Source organism: Bubalus kerabau, chromosome 3, assembly GCF_029407905.1.
Source record: "Bubalus kerabau isolate K-KA32 ecotype Philippines breed swamp buffalo chromosome 3, PCC_UOA_SB_1v2, whole genome shotgun sequence".
Lineage (NCBI taxonomy): Eukaryota > Metazoa > Chordata > Mammalia > Artiodactyla > Bovidae > Bubalus > Bubalus kerabau.
In genome coordinates this window covers 14,552,323-14,572,273 of record NC_073626.1, presented here as the reverse complement: position 1 = coordinate 14,572,273, position 19,951 = coordinate 14,552,323, and the positions used below count along the sequence as shown (strand labels likewise).

At 43.3% G+C, this 19,951-nt stretch overlaps 1 protein-coding gene across 4 annotated transcripts in view; it reads left to right on the top strand.

Annotated features, from left to right (window-relative positions):
- MBOAT1 (membrane bound O-acyltransferase domain containing 1) overlaps positions 1–19,951 on the top strand; it is a 112,668-nt gene that overhangs the window by 76,884 nt on the left and 15,833 nt on the right. For all 4 annotated transcript variants that reach the window (XM_055570746.1, XM_055570749.1, XM_055570747.1 and 1 more), the window contains exons 5-9: positions 4,281–4,336; positions 6,521–6,575; positions 8,468–8,651; positions 10,709–10,901; positions 17,759–17,862. In XM_055570746.1, coding sequence (XP_055426721.1) covers positions 4,281–4,336; positions 6,521–6,575; positions 8,468–8,651; positions 10,709–10,901; positions 17,759–17,862 — 592 coding nt within the window. The remainder of the gene's footprint in view (positions 1–4,280; positions 4,337–6,520; positions 6,576–8,467; positions 8,652–10,708; positions 10,902–17,758; positions 17,863–19,951) is intronic.

Sequence of the window (19,951 nt, the reverse complement as noted above, 5' to 3'; positions counted from 1 at the left end):
AAGTGATTCAATTATAAATATGTATCCTTTTTTCAAATTATTTTCCCATTTAGGTTATTACAAAATAGAGTTCCCTGTGCTATACAGCAGGTCCTTGTTGCTTATCTATTTTAATTATAGCATTGTGTACATGTCCTTCCCAATCTATCCTCCCCCGACACCTCATTTTCCCCACTGGTAACCATATTCATTCTCTAAGGCTGTGAGTCTGTTTCTGTTGTGTAAATAAGTTCATTTGTATCAAGTTTTTAAGATTCTACATATAAGTGATATGATATTTGTGTTTCTCTGACTTACTTCACTTAGTATGATCATGTCCATGTCCATCCATGTTGCTGTAAATGGCATCATTTCATTCTTTATCATTCATATGTTCTTTATCCATCCATCTGTCTTCTGTAGAGAGAAGAGCAAGCTAATTCTGTGACACATTTTCTTTATGGATATATCAATGTTATAAACCCTTTAAAAATGAAGTTATAAATTAAATGAAATATAGAAACTAAGTTTGCAAAGTGCATGGTCATCAGAATGTGTGTCTCAGAATACAAAAAAAATTTGTGCTGGGCTTTGTGTAAAGAAGGCTGGGAGCTTAGGTCCTATTACTGATTCCTCAGACTTAGTCTTACAGGACAAAAAGGCTTTGGGGAAAAAAAGGTCATATTTGGCAACCACTTGGAATGTGATGCTTAGAGTGAGTCGCTTTCAAGATAAATAGCTCTCTGCATCTGTTATACATTCTGGGTTAGAAGTCTGGTAGAATATCAAGAAGATGAGCTGTGGGGTTATATTGGTCTATAAGGCCAAATTGCTCTTACAGAAAGTTTTGATGTATCTTATTTTTAGGACCCAAACCTCCGTGTTCTGGAAGCAGTTTGGTTTTTTTTTTTTTTTTTTTCACTATATAAGAGTGTAATCAAAATCAGTGTCAGCTGTGAGCTGTCTTGCTGCCCTAGAGTGACCACCCTGGGGACCCCCTGTCCACCACTCCCATTTTGCCCCAGTCCCGGAGAGCAAGCCGCCCCTCCCTTCCCCTGCTCTTCACCTTTAACAGTGTGAGGACTCTTGTTTCAAATCTTGGCAGTGGGGCTTTTGCAAATGAGATATAAAGTTGGATGTAGGTGTTAAGATTTCAAAGGGCCTTTGTTGACATGCTCTTTAAAATAGTGTATCTTTCTAGCTTATACTGGTAGTTTAAAATATTACATGTTTATGCTTTTAAAGAGATGGAAAATGGAAATGGGAACGAGAGGAATTAAAGAAGAAAATGACCTCAGAGAGAGGAGGCTGAGTACAGTGGACATATCAGCTTTGGCCTAAGGATGCTTTGTGTCCATCCCATCCTTCCACACCTGGCGTGGCCAGAGCTCAGGGCCCAGAGGCTGTGCTGCACCCTAAGGTTATCTCAAGGATGCAGTCATAGACATTGACCAAACCTCAGCTTTGTACGTAAATGAGCCCTCAGAACATATGGGTTAGAGATGGCAAATTCAGGAAGAAGCCATGAGGATGGAGATCAGAAAACCAGGCTAAACTTGGAAGGAAGGTATGGTAGAGGTACTTTTGAGGAAGGTATGGTAGTTGGGCGGTGAGATTTTATCTTGTCTTATGGGGCAAGAATAGAGCTATTAAAGGTACTGAGCTAGACCAGATGATTGCAAAACCCAAACTGCAGCTTTATTGAGATATAATTCACGTACCATAAAATTCACCCATTTAAAGGACACAATTCAGCAGGTTTTAGCATATACACAGAGTAAATTTACAGAGTCTAACTATTTACAGTGGTTAATTTTACGTTTTCATCACCCTCCTACCCAAAGAAACTTGTATGCATTAACTATCACTCCTCATTTCCTCCCTTTACCCCAGTCTTAGGCAACCAGCAATCTATTTCATTTCTCTATGGATTTGCCTCTTCTAGGCACTTTATATGGAGAAGGCAATGGCACCCCACTCCAGTACTCTTGCCTGGAAAATCTCATGGGCAGAGGAACCTGGTAGGCTGCAGTCCGTGGGGTCTCGAAGAGTCGGACACGACTGAGCGACTTCACTTTCACTTTTCACTTGCATGCATTGGAGAAGGAAATGGCAACCCACTCCAGTGTTCTTGCCTGGAGAATCCCAGGGACGGCGGAGCCTGGTGGGCTGCTGTCTATGGGGTCGCACAGAGTCGGACACGACTGAAGCGACTTAGCAGCAGCAGCAGCAGCAGCAGCGGCAGGCACTTTATATAAATGGAATCATACAATATGTGGCCATTGGGTCTGGCTTCTTTGACTTAGCATAATGTTTTCAAGGTCTATCCATACTGTAGCATTAGCAGTGCTTCATTGTTTTTTATTGAATTATTGAATATTCTGTTGGATGGACACGTGTGTGTGTGTGTGTGTGTGTGTGTGTGTGTGTGCGCGCGCGCGCTGTGCTCAGCCATGTCCGACTCTTTGTGACCCCATGGACTGTAGCCCGCCAGGCTCCTCTGTCCAGGGAATTTTACAGGCAAGAATACTGGAGTGGGTTGCTATTTCCTCCTCCAGTGGATTTTCCCGGCCCAGGGATCAAACCCACATCTCCTGAATTGCAGGCAGATTCTTGACTGCTGAGCCTCCTGGGGAGGCCCTGGATGGACAAACATATCATGTTTTATTTGCCCATCAGTTGATGAGAAAGAAAAATATGTCTACACATAGACTTGTACATATATGTTCAGAGCAACACTTCATAACAGCCTGAAAGGAATAATCCAAATACCCATCAACTGATGGATGGATAAATAAAATGTATTTATGTAACATTTGGGTTATTTGGGTTGTTCCTTTGGGGCTGTTACGGATAATGTTGCTTTGAACCTGAATGTACAAGTTTATGTATGGACACATCATGGGTACATACCTAGGAGTGGAATTGCTTGGTCATATGGTCACTCTATGTCTAACCTTTTGAGAAACTGGCAGACTGCTTTTCAAGCAGCTGCACCATTTAATATTCCCACCAGCAATGTATGAGCGTTCCAGTTCTCCGCCTTGTGGCCAAAACAACCTGTCTTTTTGATTCTGGTCATCCTGGTGCTTGCCAAGTGGTGTCTCATGGTTTTGATTTGCGTTTCTCTGATGACTGATGACAGCGGAACATCTTTTCATGTGCTTATTTACCACTTGTGTATCTCTTCTTTAAGATCAATGTCCATTCAGAGCCTTCTAAATTCAGGCCATCTAAACTGTCCATTCAGGCCATCTAAACTGCTTATTTTTGTCTTTTTAATTCGGAAGAGTCCTTTGTGTAGTCTAGTACAGGTTCCGTAGCAGATGTATGATTTTCACGTTTGTACATTCTGTGAAATGTCTTTTCACTTTTTCTTGATGGTGTGTGCCCTTTGAAGCACAAAAAATTTAAGTTTTAATGACATCCATTTAATCTGTTTTCTTTTCCTTTGGTTGCTTGCGCTTTTGGTGTTATATCTAAGAGGCTGTTGCCACGTTGAAGGTCATGAAGATTTATGCCGGTGTTTTCTTGTAAGAGTTTTGTAGTTTTAGCTCTTACATTTAGGCCTTTGAACCATTTTTAGTTACTTCAGTATGCTTTTTATGTGGCTGTCTAGTTGTCCCATCACTATTTGCTGAAAAGACTATTCTTGCCTCCATTGAACTATCTTGGCACCCTTGTTGACATGGGTGTCACTTCTTAAGCTTTTTTTTCTCCTCAAATTAAGATTGTTGCTATTTTAGGTCACAAAATGCTTTATTTATAGGAAGCTACATTTTACAAATGTGTTTCTTTTTCTTTACTACGTGTGCACAGAAGAATTGCTTTTAAATAGAACAAACCATGTTAGACCATATTAGGATGAAGAAGCCAAAATATATACCCATCCAGGTGGAACCAGGGCACTGGATTGGGTGTTTCCCAGACTAGTGCTACTTACGCTTAAATGCGCATTTGAATTCCATGGATTTCTTGTTAAAATTCAGGTTCTCATTTTATGGTCGGGGATGGACCATAAGCTTCAGCGTTTCAGACAGGCTCCAGCAGATGCTGGCAATGTTGCTTCTGGAACTTAGCTTCGAGTAAAAAGGCAAGAGAGACTTTTCCGGGTGATCTTGCTGTTCACTTGTTCTACTTATTCAAGGTGATTTGGAAGGGGAAAATTGTTTTGAATTCCATGGTTTTTGTATTTTACTTAATAACTGTCAAGATGAGAAACTACCAGGGCCAGAGATGGAATAAACATTTTCTCCCGTGGCGATGTGGCCAGTCTTCATTATTTTCTATCTTCCTTTCAGGCCTCTGATGATTGTTACTCAGAAGATCACAACCTTGGCATTCCAAGTTCATGACGGTGAGAACAGCAGCCCTCCTTTTGGGTCTAAGAGTGAGCCTGACCTTCAGAGTTCTTCTTTTCCACTGTATACACAGCCTAAAGTTTAGACAAGGGCTGGCAGATCTTGTTATATCTTGTAAAAAAAAAATTTTTTTTTTTTGCAACTCAGATTAATCATAGCTTTTTACTTTCCCAGCCGTGACCTACCATTCCATTGCTGAATCTGTAGCCTTTGCTGAAATATTTGCATCAAGAACAGTGGGTTTTTGGTTTAGCTGTATGATGTTTTAAATTTCAGTTTAATTTTGTGGTACTCTCTGCCCTTGATTTCCAAATCTGTTAAGAAGAAATGGCATCCTTTTTCCTCTGGGCTCATCTCTGAGAAGCTCAGAAGGTAATAAAAGATGAAACAGCATTGGCTAGTTAAGTTACCTTTATTTTTGGCCTGGAAAATTATATAATGAGATTGGCTTGAACCTATAAAAAGCTGGCAAGAGGAAGAATCCTCTGGTTGTCTAAAAACTGAACATTTTCTTCACTTGGGCCCTTCCTGATAATGGCCAGAACGTGTGATTATTTCCAGCGTTACTACCGGTTCCAGGAAAGGAGGGTGGCATTTCCACGCAAGAGGAAGGTTTCAATATGGGCTTAAGAGAAGCAGGTGCGATTAGTAAGGATGTCTTCTTTGGGTTTTAGGGCTCTAACAAATGGTTTCCGATTGTTGAAACTTTATATGTTGACAGATTGGGAAGATTTAGTCCCCACTAGCGAGTCTTCTTGTTTTTACTTAAAGCTTGAGAACTGGTTTGATTTCATTTTGACCCTGTTTATTCCCAGTTCATACTTGGTGATTAGTCATTCTCTAGAGAACTGAGTACTTTTATTATGAGGATGGAGTCTTTCTACACTGACCAGCTATCTGAGTTTGCTCAGAATCCAAAGGTTTCCCAGGACAGGAGATATTTAGTGCCCTAAATGGCAAAGTCCTGGACAAAATGGAGTGAGTTGGTCAATATTTTTGTACCTGAAAACCATTTGATCGTGGTTAAAGACTCATACTAGCACCATAAGTCAATAAGCTAAAATCAATTTAATTTCTGAGATTGCTGGAGTGGGTAGCCTATGCCTTCTCCAGCAGATCTCCCGACCCAGGAATCAAACCCGGGTCTCCTGCATTGCAGGCGGATTCTTTATCAACTGAACTATCAGGGAAGCCCTCCTGAGATTGCCAGAGCTGGACTATTTGATGAGATCTTAGAAAAAAGTGAGTGTAATTTTGTTTAATCAACATTGCTTCTTGTTTTTGTTTTTAATACATAGGCTTTTTGCCTAAATTTACTTTTTAAAGCGTTCTCAGTTTACCCTGTTTTTTGTTTTTAGAATATCCCTTACATGCTGCAAAATGTTTATTTGCCTTTTTTTCTTTCTTGTGTGTAGGAGGAACAAGTAAATTCCAGAAACACTCTGCCTTCTCTTAGGCATGTTTTTGAGTTGTGTTGGTGGTTGTTGACCATAATCTGTCTTAGCTAAATATACAGTTTTAAAGTTGAATTCTTTTGCTTTTAAGATGACAGTTTGGTTTCCTTGACTGTAAGTTAATGTACGCATTTTCTAGGAGGCACAAGTGAGATTTGGTTGGGAGTTCTGGCATGGGTGCGTTTTAAAAGAAGAAAAACCTCCTGATAATTCTTTGGTGTTTTCCCTGCATTCAGGGTTACATTTCCTGTTTTTTTTTCTTTTTTTTTTTTCCTTTGGAAGAGGAAAGTCCCCTATTCCTTTCCCATTCCATTCCATTCTCAGCGTGTACCAGGTGTGTGTACCCAGCATAATCTGGGTGGCAGCTAGGCAAGTGCAGGCCGCAAAGGCAGGCTTGTGTGTCTCATGTAGTGGTGAAAACATATACAGCGTGGTAAGGAATATGTGCAGTGTAGATCCCTGTTCATACTGGTGAATTAAATAAGGGTAACCTCCGAATCCTCCCCTCTTCCTAAGAACCTATAAAGACTTTCCTCCTCACTCATGTACTTATTGGCAGCTCTTTGATCCAGAGCACTTAAAAAAAAAAAAGGAAAACAGAGACTCTTTATGACTGATGAAATAAAAATGAATCATTTCTTTCAAAGGAGTTTTTATCAGCCTATTTTAGGATGTAGTGATCTACTTCACTCGAAACCTCTTATTTCTAAATGTTTCTTTTCATAGGACTAGGTCGAAGGGCTGAAGATCTTTCCAGCGAGCAACATCGACTTGCTGTAAAGTAAGTTTGACGATATATTCTTGAGCCCTTTGGGCATCAGTATTCAGAGCTCTTCCTTGTTTATATGGATGTAATATTGTTTATGGAATGAAGCTACTGTTGATGGACAATCAGTAGACTGGGTTGTCTTTGGTTTTTATAAATGGTAAGCTACGATAACCTTGTTCATAGGTCATTTTAAATGGATTTGGGTGTAATTGTGGGATAGTTTCCCTCGATTAAAGGGTCAGTGGCTCTGTAATTTTATTAGTTTCCCAGGATTCTCCTTCACTGCGGTTGTTCTGTTTATTCCAGAATTATTTTTATTGGGCATGTATCTGGAGTTGGGGGGCATCCTCAAGAAATAGTCACTTATCTGTGCCCACCAGTATGATTATGCTGGCATGAAAAAAGATAAGATACAGGGTTGGAGAGAGAAATATGGGCTGGGCAAGAGGAGGAAGGAGGAAGCTAAAGTTTGAAGGTGGATTTTGGCCAGTGTTATGTGAGGTAGAGAGGGGTGGGCATCAGAGAGGAAGGGAGGCCGTGTAAAGAGGAGAATAGCACTGATAAGGCAGTAAAATGGCATGTGGGGGATGGTGGTACAGCCACAGCAGAGTTCCTACCAGAGAGTTCAGTTTAGTCGCTCAGTTGTGTCTGACTCTGTGACCCCATGGACTGCAGCACACCAGGCTTCCCTGTCCATCACCAACTCCCAGAGCTTGCTCAAACTCACGTCCATCAAGTTGGTGATGCCATCCAACCATCTCATCCTCGGTCATCTCCTTCTCCTGCCTTCAGTCTTTCCCAATGAGTCAGTTCTTTGCATCAGGTGGCCAAAGTTTTGGAGTTTCAGCTTCAGCATCAGTCCCTCCAATGAATACCAGAATACCAGGGAGTAGCAGGAGATAACCGGGATATATGAGAGAGGGTCCCAGCTTCATTCCTTCATTAAGGAATCAGGACTTGGAAGTGATGGAGACAGAACCACCGCAAGAGTCTCATGAGCCAACTTCTTTGCTGAGCATCATAGCGGTGTAAACGCTAGAGGGCTAACCCTGTGAGGAATCCTTTCCCCACAACTCTGTCATTAGAAGAGCATGCCCTTTGGTACTTATTTTTGCTCTCCAACGTTACGATTTTTAATGAAACTCTACTCAGACAATATCACAGCACTTCATTTATTCTTGGTTGCGAGACATATGGGATGCTAGTTCCCGGACCAGGGATCAGACGCGCACCCCCTGCATTGGAAGTGCGGAGTCTTAACCGCTGGACCACCAAGGGGTCCTGAGCCTGCCATTAACACACTAGACACAGCTGGTCTCTGCAGAGTGTTTTCCTGCCACTGCCCATGTCTGTTGGCCGGGACGTCATGCCCGGAGGCCAAAGCAGACAGGAGACTGCCACAGCAGTAGTTTTGTGTGGCCTCTTCAAGTGGAAACCAGTTCCACCCATCATTTGTTTTGTATTTATTTTGGCAGCTGGGAGGGAGTTTTCCCATCTCACACCATCTCGACCAAGTCACATTAGGCCGGGTTCCCACCCTGCCTGATGTTTATTACCTTCATTTTCTCCAGTGGACAGACAGCTGAGGTTGCCCAGAAAGAATGTTTGTTCCCCAGCCTCAAGGCTGCCTTTGTCCCGCGGATCTGGCCCTCCGCGTGTAGAGCTGCGGTTGGCCAGCAGAGGGCGCCATAGAGTGCCGTGCCGTCTCTGAGCCACTCACCTCCTTCACTTCCTTTCAACTGCATGTCTCTCTTAGGTGGGTTTTTAAAGAAACAGAACAAAGAAAGAGCATGTAGCATTTAACAAGCGAGAGACAGCACCTGTCTTTACAACGGGCGTATTTGCAGATATGACAGAAAAATCAAAGACTGAAGACTCTTCAACTTTTCACTTTATTTTCGCAGAGCAAAACCCTCCTTCTTGGAATATGTGAGCTACCTTCTCAACTTCATGAGCGTCATAGCAGGCCCTTGTAACAATTTCAAGGATTATATAGCCTTCATTGAGGGGAGACACACACACATGAAGTTGCTGGAAGTGAACTGGAAGGAAAAAGGCTTCCACAGTCTGCCGGAACCTTCTCCTACTGTAAGTTGTTCTTCAGTGCCAAGTATTTATCCAGAGGTCTAGGAAGTAGAGCTTTGCTGCCAGGGCTGACTGTCACTTTTAATTGTTCTAATTAAAAAGCCAAACAGTTTACCAGAAAGCTTGGCCCATAACTTTTCCCCCCTGTTTAAAATATCAACATTGGTATTTATTTGCAGGAGTTCTCCATGTTGGCACAACAGGAGTTTATTTCACACAGAAGCTCATTGGCTAGAAATAGTACAGCAATTAATCTACTTGCCAGCCAGCCAGTATTTACTGCCTATGATGTACCTACAATTGTGCTAGTTAACACCTTCAAATGTGTCTTTATGAATAGAAATTCATAGACAGCCAAAGGATACTATGTCATAAATGGTGAAGAGGGAAAGAGTGGGAACCAGAATAAATGTGCTTTTTATTGCAGAGCCTTACCATGGCAAGGGAAACCAGCTTTATACTGGCATGCCTTATAGTCAGTAAGTTTCATCTTACTGACTTGCAGAGAGTTGAAGGTGTTTTTTTGAAATAATGTTTTAATTTGAAGTGTATTAATCTCAAATTAATCAACATGAGGATAACTCATTGAACTTTGCAAATCTGCTGAACGTATCCAGATCAGATATCCTATATTAAGAAAAATTTGTAATCAACGGAAGGAAGAGAAACATTGGAAAGGGAGAAATTGAGGATAATTTAAATATTTTTAAATGCCACTGTCAGGCAACATTAAGTATTTGAAAATTTAAATGATTGATTAAGCATATGTTTTCTGAGAGTTTGACACAGTCAGGTCCTCTGCAGTTGATGGTGAATCAGAGACCTTTGTGGACAGAATCTAGGAGGGAGGTCAGTGGCTGGGCGTCATCGGAGTAACCGCGGGTGCTTACACGCAGCGTCTGTCACAGGAGTTCTGTGTCACATTATTTGGAAAATAATGGTATCAGAGAGTCTTCACGTCACCCTCCAAGGAGACTCTTGCATTTTTGTGCACAGAGAGCATGAAGCTCTGAAGTTGCATTTTGGCCAGAGACACGTGGATGTGAGGGGCTGGCGCGCACCAGTGGTGAAGAGTTAGAAAAGCATGCTGTGCTCTACTGTGATGTGCCGGGAATCCGGCTCTGCTCTCAGCCCCTTGTAAACATTCCTGCGCTGAAACCCCAAGCCACCCTGTGGCGGGTGCTATTACAAATAAAACTAGTCTCTTTTATAAAGTTGGGGACTATAATTCTTTGGGTGTTAGCTAACATCTCCTGGATGTCAGGGGATCTGGGCAAAATGACTCCATCCAGGGGAACTGAAAACCTCAGTACATCTCAACCCCAGAGCAGACTGCATGGAGACCATCTGGAAAGGGTTTGTAAAGCTACCTGCCCACATCCTGGCTCAGACATGTAATCACGTGCCCAGAATCCTTCCTTATTAAGCCTCTGTGCTCCTTTCTGGTGACTCAGACTCATTTCTTTGGCTCTGCTGGCTGCAGGACCAACCAGGTGGCCAGTGGCTCTTTCTTTCTGATGCAAGATTGCCACCCTGTAATGTTACTGATTTTGCATATGTTTGGGGGCTACCCTAATGGCTCAGATGGTAAAGAATCTGCGTGCAACACAGGAGACCCGGGTTCAATCCCTGGGTCGGAAAGATCCCCTGGAGAAGGAAATGGCAACCTACTCCAGTATTCTTGCCTGGGGAACCCCATGGACAGAGGAGCCTGGTGGGCTATACAGTCCATGGGCTCGCAAAGAATCGGACCCAACTGAGCAAGTGGTCTCTCGCTTAGGTAACCACCTGACCTTTGATGGTAGAATGTGCTGGTAAGAGTTTTCTTTTTTTTTAGATCCATCCCTTCCTGGGTGTCAGAGGTGAATCCTGCGTCTAAATACAGCATGTATGCCCATCATCTGAAACTGTGCCCTGAGGAAAATGCCCTTTGCCTCTCCTTCTAGAGACTATTACCACAGCCATGGGGCAGCTTTATTCTTAGCATCCCTTTGCTGAAATTGTTTTCCACGCACCAGTGTCTTCTGAATAGTTATTTCATTCTTCTCCCCCATTTCCAGGGAGCCGTGATGCACAAACTGTGCATGACCTTGGTATCTCTCCTTTTGTTTCTGACGCTGACGAAGACCTTCCCTGTCACCTCCCTGGTTGACGACTGGTTTGTTCATGAAGCAAACTTTCTGACCCGACTCTGCTACTTATACATTGTCATGCAAGCCTCCAAGCCCAAGTATTACTTTGCCTGGACGTTAGGTGAGTTTGCTGGAGGGCACTGAATGCATGAGGAAAAAATGCTACTTCTTGGAGGGCTTGGCCAGAGCAACATTTGGATCACTTAAACAAACAAACAAAAAAAGACTGGTGTGTAATGGAAGGCAGTTGAGCCAGGGGGACTCTGTACTTTCCAGGGTAACCCTCCTCTCAATTATCTGTGATAAGGAGAAAAGTCCTGGCTATTGTTTAAACCCAGTGTTATTAGCAGATGTCAGACCTTGGAAGCTGCTGCATCTACCCATCAAACTTGGCTATTTAGGGTAATGGAAAGTTAGGGAAAAATTCCAGAATGACCTGGCTTTCTTGTAATTTTTGTGGGTTGTCTGTAATACAGGATACACGTTGAATTTTACCCATACATGTGCTTATTTAGGTTGACCTTTTAAAGAAATGGTTGGTTAAGCTTTATGCTTTAGAAAGAAGCTGATTTCAAGTGATTTTTCTTTTTTAAGGTAGAAAGTTCAACTTAATTGGGCGTTATCATACTTTTCTTTTTCCCCTGTGAGGTAACTTTAGTCAATATTAAGCTTTTATATCTTTTCCTTTTAAAGAGTTTTACACCAGAAAAGTTTAAACCTTTGCTAAGGTGAGCAATAAACCTTCTATTTACATACCAAGAATGGTAAAGTATTTTGATAAGGCATGGTAACCATAGGGAATATCTATTTTGCATTTGGAAGACTTTCAGGAGGGGAAGTTTAACACCTTAGCTGCAAGTGACCTGGGGGCCTGATGTCAGGAACAGTGACTTGGTTTATGAAATCAAGTAGATTATTAAACTTGGTTCCTAGTAGACCATATTCCATAAGGGTGAGGCACTTAACTGAGTTCTCTCATTTCATACTCTTAAGTTTTTAGCACCCAGTTCAAGTTTATAACTACTGATTTATTCATTTATCATTTTTTTATTGTGGTAAAATATACATAATGTAGAATTTGCCATTTTATCCACCTATAGTGTACAACTTAATGGCATTAAGTTCGCTCACAACAATGCAACCATAACCACCATCCATTTCCAGAACTTTCTCTATCACCTGAAACAGAAACTCTATCCTTTCAACAGAGCAGTGATCCCCTATTCCTCTTTCTTCCCTGCTCCTGGTCCAAATGATTTTTTAAAGGTCACAGTGTTCAGAGACAAGTGCAGTCCAATGCAGAATTTATGTCACACTTGACCACAGAGAGACGTAAGAGCTTTTCCAAAATTTGCTGTGTGGGAAAGTTTGTTCCCGGTCCCATTCAGTTTAACGCAGGGAGTTTTTGTTGAGTACCAGGCTCTGTGCTACGAGGAACTCAAAGTCGGACATCTCAGCCCTCATGGTCATGGCACTCAGTGGGCCCCAGACACGTATATCCACCAGGCACTGCATACCCAGAGCCGCGGCAGTGACAGGATGGCAGAGGGGATGACGTGTACGGACTGGTCCTTGGGCGAGGCTCCCAGCTCCTTGTATCTGATTGCCTTTCCTGCCGACGCTTTATTATTGAAGAGTCATTTCCTTAGTAGGTGGGCATTACACCTCCTCTGGATGCAGCGCCACTCAGAACACTGGGTGTATTTTTCTACTGAAGTAGACTTTTCACTTTGCTCCAGCCTGGAGAGGGTGTGTGATAGAATCTTTCACTCCTTTCCTAATTTCTACTTCTTCGCTTTTCCTCCCTTTCTTTCCCCCTTCTCCCTCCCGTTCCTGCTCCCATATTCTGTACCCCAGGGCTTATGGGCTGGCTTCTGGACTAAATCGGCTCCTGATTTAAGGAGGAAAGAAAGGCCATTCCGTGGCCTCGTAGGGAAAGTCTAACACGAGGTGGGTTGTACTGGTGGGAATCCGGGCGCGGAGGCGGTTGCAGGGCACAGGGGGTGTCTGGCCTCACTCTGTCCTCTGTGGAGTGACCCCAGATATTTAGGGTAGAGAAATAACCCTTTCCATGGATTGCTTTCTCTGTGGACTTATCTCTTTGTCTTTTCTTCCCCACCAGCCTTTCTTCATTGTTTTTGGTAGCTTCAGTAGAAACGCTTCATTAATTTGCATGGCCTCAATTTGGAGTTTGTATTAGTTTAGATTGCATGGGCTGGTCTGAAATTAACCTTTGTATTATTTATAAGTAAAGATGCAATGAATAGTGTAACAGGGAATATTTAAACTGCTTAACCGAATAATTGTTTTATCCAGCTCCTTCAAACACCATTTCCATATAATTGATGTACTAATTATACACAGTTATAAATTTAATCCTTAAAGCTGGCCTCTTGATGAATCTCAGCTGACTTGCACTGTGTACGTCTAGTACTAGTTACCGTTTCTGTTGAAAGAATAGAGCTATTTTCTTTGGACTTAGCATATGAGGCTAGTGGTTTTTCTCCTACTAATTAGTACTAATTAGTGAGACTCAATTATAGCCCAGGCTGTGTTCTAAAGATCACAGATGCCCAAATAGGGGTGTCCAATGAATTTATCTTCCGTTATGTTAGAGCCGTGTGCAATGCAAGTGAAGCCGGTTTTGGATTGGTGAACTTAGAGATTCTAACTGCTTTAAGGCAAGAACAGTCTTGGATAAAAGGTGGCAGGATGCACTAAGGGGAGCAGGGAATTCTGACCGTGTATAAATGGGCAGTTCTGAGAGTCACCTCTTCTGGTTCTTCAGTTCAGTTCAATTCAGTCACTCAGTCGTGTCCGACTCTTTGTGACCCATGAATCACAGCACGCCAGGCCTCCCTGTCCATCACCAACTCCCGAAGTTCACCCAGACTCACGTCCATCGAGTCAGTGATGCCATCCAGCCATCTCATCCTCTGTCGTCCCCTTCTCCTCCTGCCCCCAATCCCTCCCAGCATCAGAATCTTTTCCAATGAGTCAACTCTTCGCAGGAGGTGGCCAAAGTACTGGAGTTCCAGCTTTAGCATCATTCCTTCCAAAGAAATCCCAGGGCTGATCTCCTTCAGAATGGACTGGTTGGATCTCCTTGCAGTCCAAGGGACTCTCAAGATGGCTCCTGGCCCCCAGGGACGGGGGAGCCTGGTGGGAGGCCATCTATGGGGTCGCACAGAGTCGGAGACGACTGAAGCGATTTGGCAACAGCAGCAGCAGCCAATCAGGCTGGTGGAATCAGCCCTAGTGTTCAGAGTTTGGCACTGTTTACCACCTGAGCAATCTTTTCTGTTTTTTTTTTTTGATGTGGACCATTTTAATAGTTTTTATTGAGTTTGTTACAGTATCGCATCTGTTTTATCTTTTGGTTTTTTGACCCGAAGGCATGTGGGATCTTGGCTCCCCACCCAGGGAATCGAACCTGCATTGGAAGGCGAAGTCTTAACCACTGGCCCACCAGGGAAGTCCTGCACACCTGGCGGGACTGAGTGATCTTAATGTTAACATCACTAAGCTTTAGACCTCTTTCTAGCAAGATGGGGGTGGCAGTAATAATGAAGGGGGCGGCAGCTAACCATTCTTGAATGTTAACTCGGGCCAGGCCCTGTATTATGCACTCTACATATCTTCAATTTGGTCTAATCCTTTCAGCATCCCTTTAAAATAGGTACCGTTATAATATCTACTCATGGGAACAGGTTCCTAGAAGTTGAGACAGCTCTCCCAAGGCTGTGAATTGACCCTGCTCCCAAGTAGAGAAAGGAACCCAGGAGATCACCGTTCCCACGACGATGGTAACGTGAACCACCATTTTCACACCATTGTGAGCACTAAATGAGAAATGACCTGCATACAGAATCCTGGGAAAACATTTAAGGATTCCACCCCCCCCCAAAAAAAAAAATCGTTATTCTTCTGTGTGTTTTGGATCTGAGGCTGGACACGGGACAAGGCACGCCTGGACGGCCGTGCTGGTTGCAGCCCCATCAGCCCGGGCCTCAAGAGCGCGTCCTCTCCTGGTTTTAATTCTGTTCTTCGCCGTCTGTGCCCACACGGTGTAAATTTGTGGTCTCTTAGCTGCTGCACCCTGGCTGTGTCCTCCTCCTTTTCCACTGAGTTTCCCTCCAGTCGGCATGGGAGGAAGAGATCTCAGGACTCATTTCTTTCCTCCCTTCTCTGAAAGAAGCCAGACCATTTTACAGTAAAGCTAAGCGTAAGATAAGCAGTTTTAAGGCATCAACAATGCCAAAAGGAAAGCAGGCAAACTTCGAGGGGGTGGTTTTTCTTCCCACTAGCCCTTAGAAGTCTCGCGTGAGCTGGACCTGAACTCCCCTAGAAACGGAATGAACAGAGCTATGGGAAGGGTTGCTCTGAGATCTCCCCCAGATCTCGGGCTTTACAACTTCATTAGTTTGATTTTTTTATGTTTGTAGCAGCTTTACTCATAACTATCAAAAGTTGGAAGCAAGCATCAAGTACATTTGCTGCTTTTTTATTTATTTGTCCTCTGTAGATTGCTTTGTTAAGTTAAACAAGTTTGCTTCTTTGTTTGCAAAGGTTTAGGGGTTTTGGTGAGGGGATGTTTGTTTTTAATTAGGAAAAGATGAATTCTATGGAATGTCATCTCTGTATCTGTTAATATGACCATATTGTTCCTTTTAATCTGTTAAAAAGCTCATTTGATTATTTTTAAGGAAATATTCTGTTGCTCCATGTCCAGTTCTAACTGTTGCTTCCTGACCTGCATACAGATTTCTCAAGAGGCAGATCAGGTGGTCTGGTATTCCCATCTCTTTCAGAATTTTCCAGTTTATTGTGATCCACACGGTCAAAGGCTTTGGCATAGTCAATAAAGCAGAAATAGATGTTTTTCTGGAACTTTCTTGCTTTTTCCATGATCCAGTGGATGTTGGCAATTTGATCTCTGGTTCCTCTGCCTTTTCTAAAACCAGTTTGAACATCAGGAAGTTCACGGTTCACATATTGCTGAAGCCTGGCTTGGAGAATTTTGAGCATTACTTTACTAGCGTGTGACTGATATGCAGAGTACATCATGAGAAACGCTGGACTAGAAGAAGCACAAGCTGGAATCAAGATTGCCGGGAGAAATATCAATAACCTCATGGCAGAAAGTGAAGAGGAACTCAAAAGCCTCTTGATGAAAGTGAAAGTGGAGAGTGAAAAAGTTGGCTTAAAGCTCAACATTAAGAAAACGAAGATCATGGCATCCAGTCCCATCACTTCATGGGAAATAGATGGGGAAACAGTGGAAACAGTGTCAGACTTTATTTTGGGGGGCTTCAAAATCACTGCAGATGGTGACTGCAGCCATGAAATTAAAAGACGCTTACTCCTTGGAAGGAAAGTTATGACCAACCTAGATAGCATATTCAAAAGCAGAGACATTACTTTGCCAACAAAGGTCCGTCTAGTCAAGGCTATGGTTTTTCCAGTGGTCATGTATGGATGTGAGAGTTGGACTGTGAAGAAGGCTGAGTGCCAAAGAATTGATGCTTTTGAACTGTGGTGTTGGAGAAGACTCTTGAGAGTCCCTTGGACTGCAAGGAGATCCAACCAGTCCATTCTGAAGGAGATCAGCCCTGGGATTTCTTTAGAAGGAATGATGCTAAAGCTGAAACTCCAGTACTTTGGCCACCTCATGTGAAGAGTTGACTCATTGGAAAAGACTCTGATGCTGGGAGGGATTGGGGGCAGGAGGAGAAGGGGACGACAGAGGATGAGATGGCTGGATGGCATCACTGACTCGATGGACGTGAGTCTGGGTGAACTCTGGGAGTTGGTGATGGACAGGGAGGCCTGGCGTGCTGCGATGCATGGGGTCGCAAAGGGTCAGACACGACTGAGCGACTGAATTGAACTGAAGGAAATATTCTAACAGAGTGAACTTGAAAGAAAGTAATCTTGGCCATTATAATACAAGTGTGTCGATTTCATCAGGTCTCTCTTTGAGTGTAAAAAATATCATTAAGGAACTGATTAGAAATGAAATACAGCAGGGGGATGGTTTCACAGAGTTCAGTGAAGTGAAATAAAGGTGGACACAGGAGCTTTTAGACCGACTTTGTCGGTAGGGTGGCTTTGGTCATTGTGTCCACGTGTGGCCTCTTTGGTGGGCTTCCCAGGTGGCGCTAGTGGTAAAGAACCCGCCTACCAGTGCGGAAGACATACGAGATGTGGGTTTGATCCCTGGGTCGGGAAGATCCCCTGGAGGAGGGGATGGCAACCCATTCCAGTATTCTTGCCTGGAGAAGCCCACAGACCCGTCCAAGGGGTCGCAGAGTTGTACATTGACTGAAGCGACTTAGCGTATATGCATGTGGCCTCTATGGCAGCTGCCTCCAAATTCACAGTTCTGGTACTGTTCTTTTTCGTAAGTTCTAAATTGTTCTAACTGTATCTTGGCTGTCGCAACTGATATCCATACTGACACGTCATGCTTAACATCCAAAATGAGCTCAGTTTCTCTTTCAGAGCTGATTCTCTTCCAGATGTGATGCTATCAGCCTGTGTCATGCCATCGTTAATGACAACTCTTGGATGGAGGTCCTTCTGTCTTCTGAGCTTATATGTAAATATTTCCACCTTTTCCCCTTTCCCCCCTTATATCTAGTTGGTCTCTAAATCTTCCTATTTCTCTGTTTTGTTTCTTCATCTCTCTTTTTCTCATTCTGCACATTCTGTGAGCATCTTCCTTCTTACTTAGCAGGTGCTCACGAAATGCTAGTGAATGAATAAAAATGAATGAATAAAAGTTGACATCACCCAAGCGCCAAAGCTCTGACTCTTAGTAGTATCAGGAGATCCTGTAAATTTATTTTGGTTTCTTTCTCAAGGAAACTGCAGCCATCTCTCTTCCTCTTAAAGCTAGACAGACATTTAGTTATCTTTGAAAGCAGCAATGTGACTTGTGTCCCACATCCTAATGTGTTGTTTTAAAAACCATAGCTGATGCAGTGAATAATGCAGCTGGCTTTGGGTTCAGCGGAGTGGATAAGAATGGAAATTTCTCTTGGGATCTGCTTTCTAACCTAAACATCTGGAAAATTGAGGTGAGTGTATCATGCTTGTGAATGACGCTGCCGTTGTGAATAAAGGAAACGGTGTGCTGTGAGTGTGGTGTACGTGGGAGGTCCTTGTTAGTGTCCGAGAAAAAGTCCCTGTCAGGGAATCCTGGCTCCAGCAGTCTCTGAAACACTCTGTATCTCAGAACTTTTTTCCTTATATATATATATATATATATATATATATTTTATGGTACCTACTTTCTTGGCAGTATTAATGGTTCTAGCAGTAAAAATGATACACGGAAAGCCTGCCAAAGAGCCAGGAAAATCTTTTTGTTGTTTACACTCCTATTGTACCAACTAGAAAGTACAGATGTCATTTTCTCTTGGTGACGGTCTCCTTTCCGCAAACATACAGACTAGTGGTTGTATTGCCGGTGTTCTCTGTGGTTCCTTTCCGAACGATGCATCTGCTTTTAAGAATTGCAACAGTGCACAGCTTTTAGGCCTCTAGAATTAGAGTGGTGGTTTCTCTCTCACTAGCTTTGTTCTTGGACCACAGTTCTCGGTATTATCATTTCCATCTCTAGAGGCGATCTCTGTGGGGCCACATCCTTCTTGATCTCCGTGTTGTCATCCCTCAGAGCTGAAAGGACTGCCAATCCTCTGGCCCTTTTCCTCCTTGCAGCCAGAGGGCACGATTCTCAACGTGCAGAAGTGCTGGTTCTCCAGCCAAGAGACTCATGATTGCTGTTGGCTATGGCACTGGAGAGTCTAGGCAGAAAGAGGAGCTCCGTGTAGGGCAGGAAGCCCAGGAGGTAGAGACTGACCCCCTGCTGCCCACATTTGGTGGGCATCCCCCACCCACTGAGAGGCCCGGGGGACAGCTTCCACCTTCTTGATACCTGGGGCTTCTCTTCATTTGAATGGACATGATCCAGCCTCCAGAACAACCCCTCTCTTTTGTTTTTCTATCTAGATGATGTCAGAGAGCGATGTGTTATGACTTTCCTCCCTTTTCCCACTGAAATTCTTCTCGTCCTCAAAACTGTCAGACCCCGGCTGGCTACTTTGGCGTGCTGAGGGTAAATGGGCCTTCAGAGTGGGTCCCCTGGACCTCCGGCTGCCCAGCAACCCCTCCACTGTGGCCCTGAAGACAGAGACCTCTCACTGTGGGCATGTGTTCTGGGTGATGCTGAGTCATGTATTTATGATGAAAGAAGTGGAGCTGATATACAGCCAGGAGCTAAGTAGAACCGCCAAGGAAGTCTGATTTAATTTAGGCACTTTTGGCTCTGTGAGGATAGCATTTTTTTAGCCATGGAAGATGGCTAAATAAAACTCCTTAGGACAGCGGTCCCCAACCTTTTTGGCACCAGGGACCAGCTTCGTGGAAGACAGTTTTCTCCCGGACCAGGGGTGGGGAATGGTTTTAGGATGCTTCAAGCTTGTTACATCTATTGTGCACTTCATATCTATTGTTATTACATCGGCTCCACCTCAGATCATCCGGCATTAGATCCTGGAGGTTGGAGACCCCTGCCTTAGGGTGTTGAAACTAGAAGTTCATAGTACAGAAACCTGTCTGTCCATCACTGATGCGTTCTCCCTCTTCCTCCATTCCTTCCAAACATATTACATTAGGCCAACCTGTGGCCTAAGATTTTATGGTTGAAACAGAAAACAGGGACATCTACATTTTCCAACTTCATTAGGAATTCTAGTTCTTAAATGTTTGCTACGTGCTTTCTACAACCAGCCTTTATTAAATTTTTTTTTAATTAGAAAACCCAATTGAAGACTTATTTTGGAATCTTTCTGCATGGTTGATCTACCTGCGTCATGCCGGCAGAGTGATATTTTGTTTTCTTTTCTGTATTGTGACTCCTTCGTGCGTGAAATCTCCTTACTATTCTAGATACAATTGGAAGCGTTTGAACCTGTGTAGCTACTTGCAGAATAACTGCACCAGACTGACCTAGCTTACAGCTGGCCCCAGAGAGAAACGATGGCAACTGAATTCAAGGTGTCTCCGGAAGGGCTCTCAATTCACAGGATGAAGCTTTTCCTGTGGCAAATCCCATTTTAGAGGGTTTAGTTTTAAAATTCAGATGACTTGGGTTTTGTGTTTAAC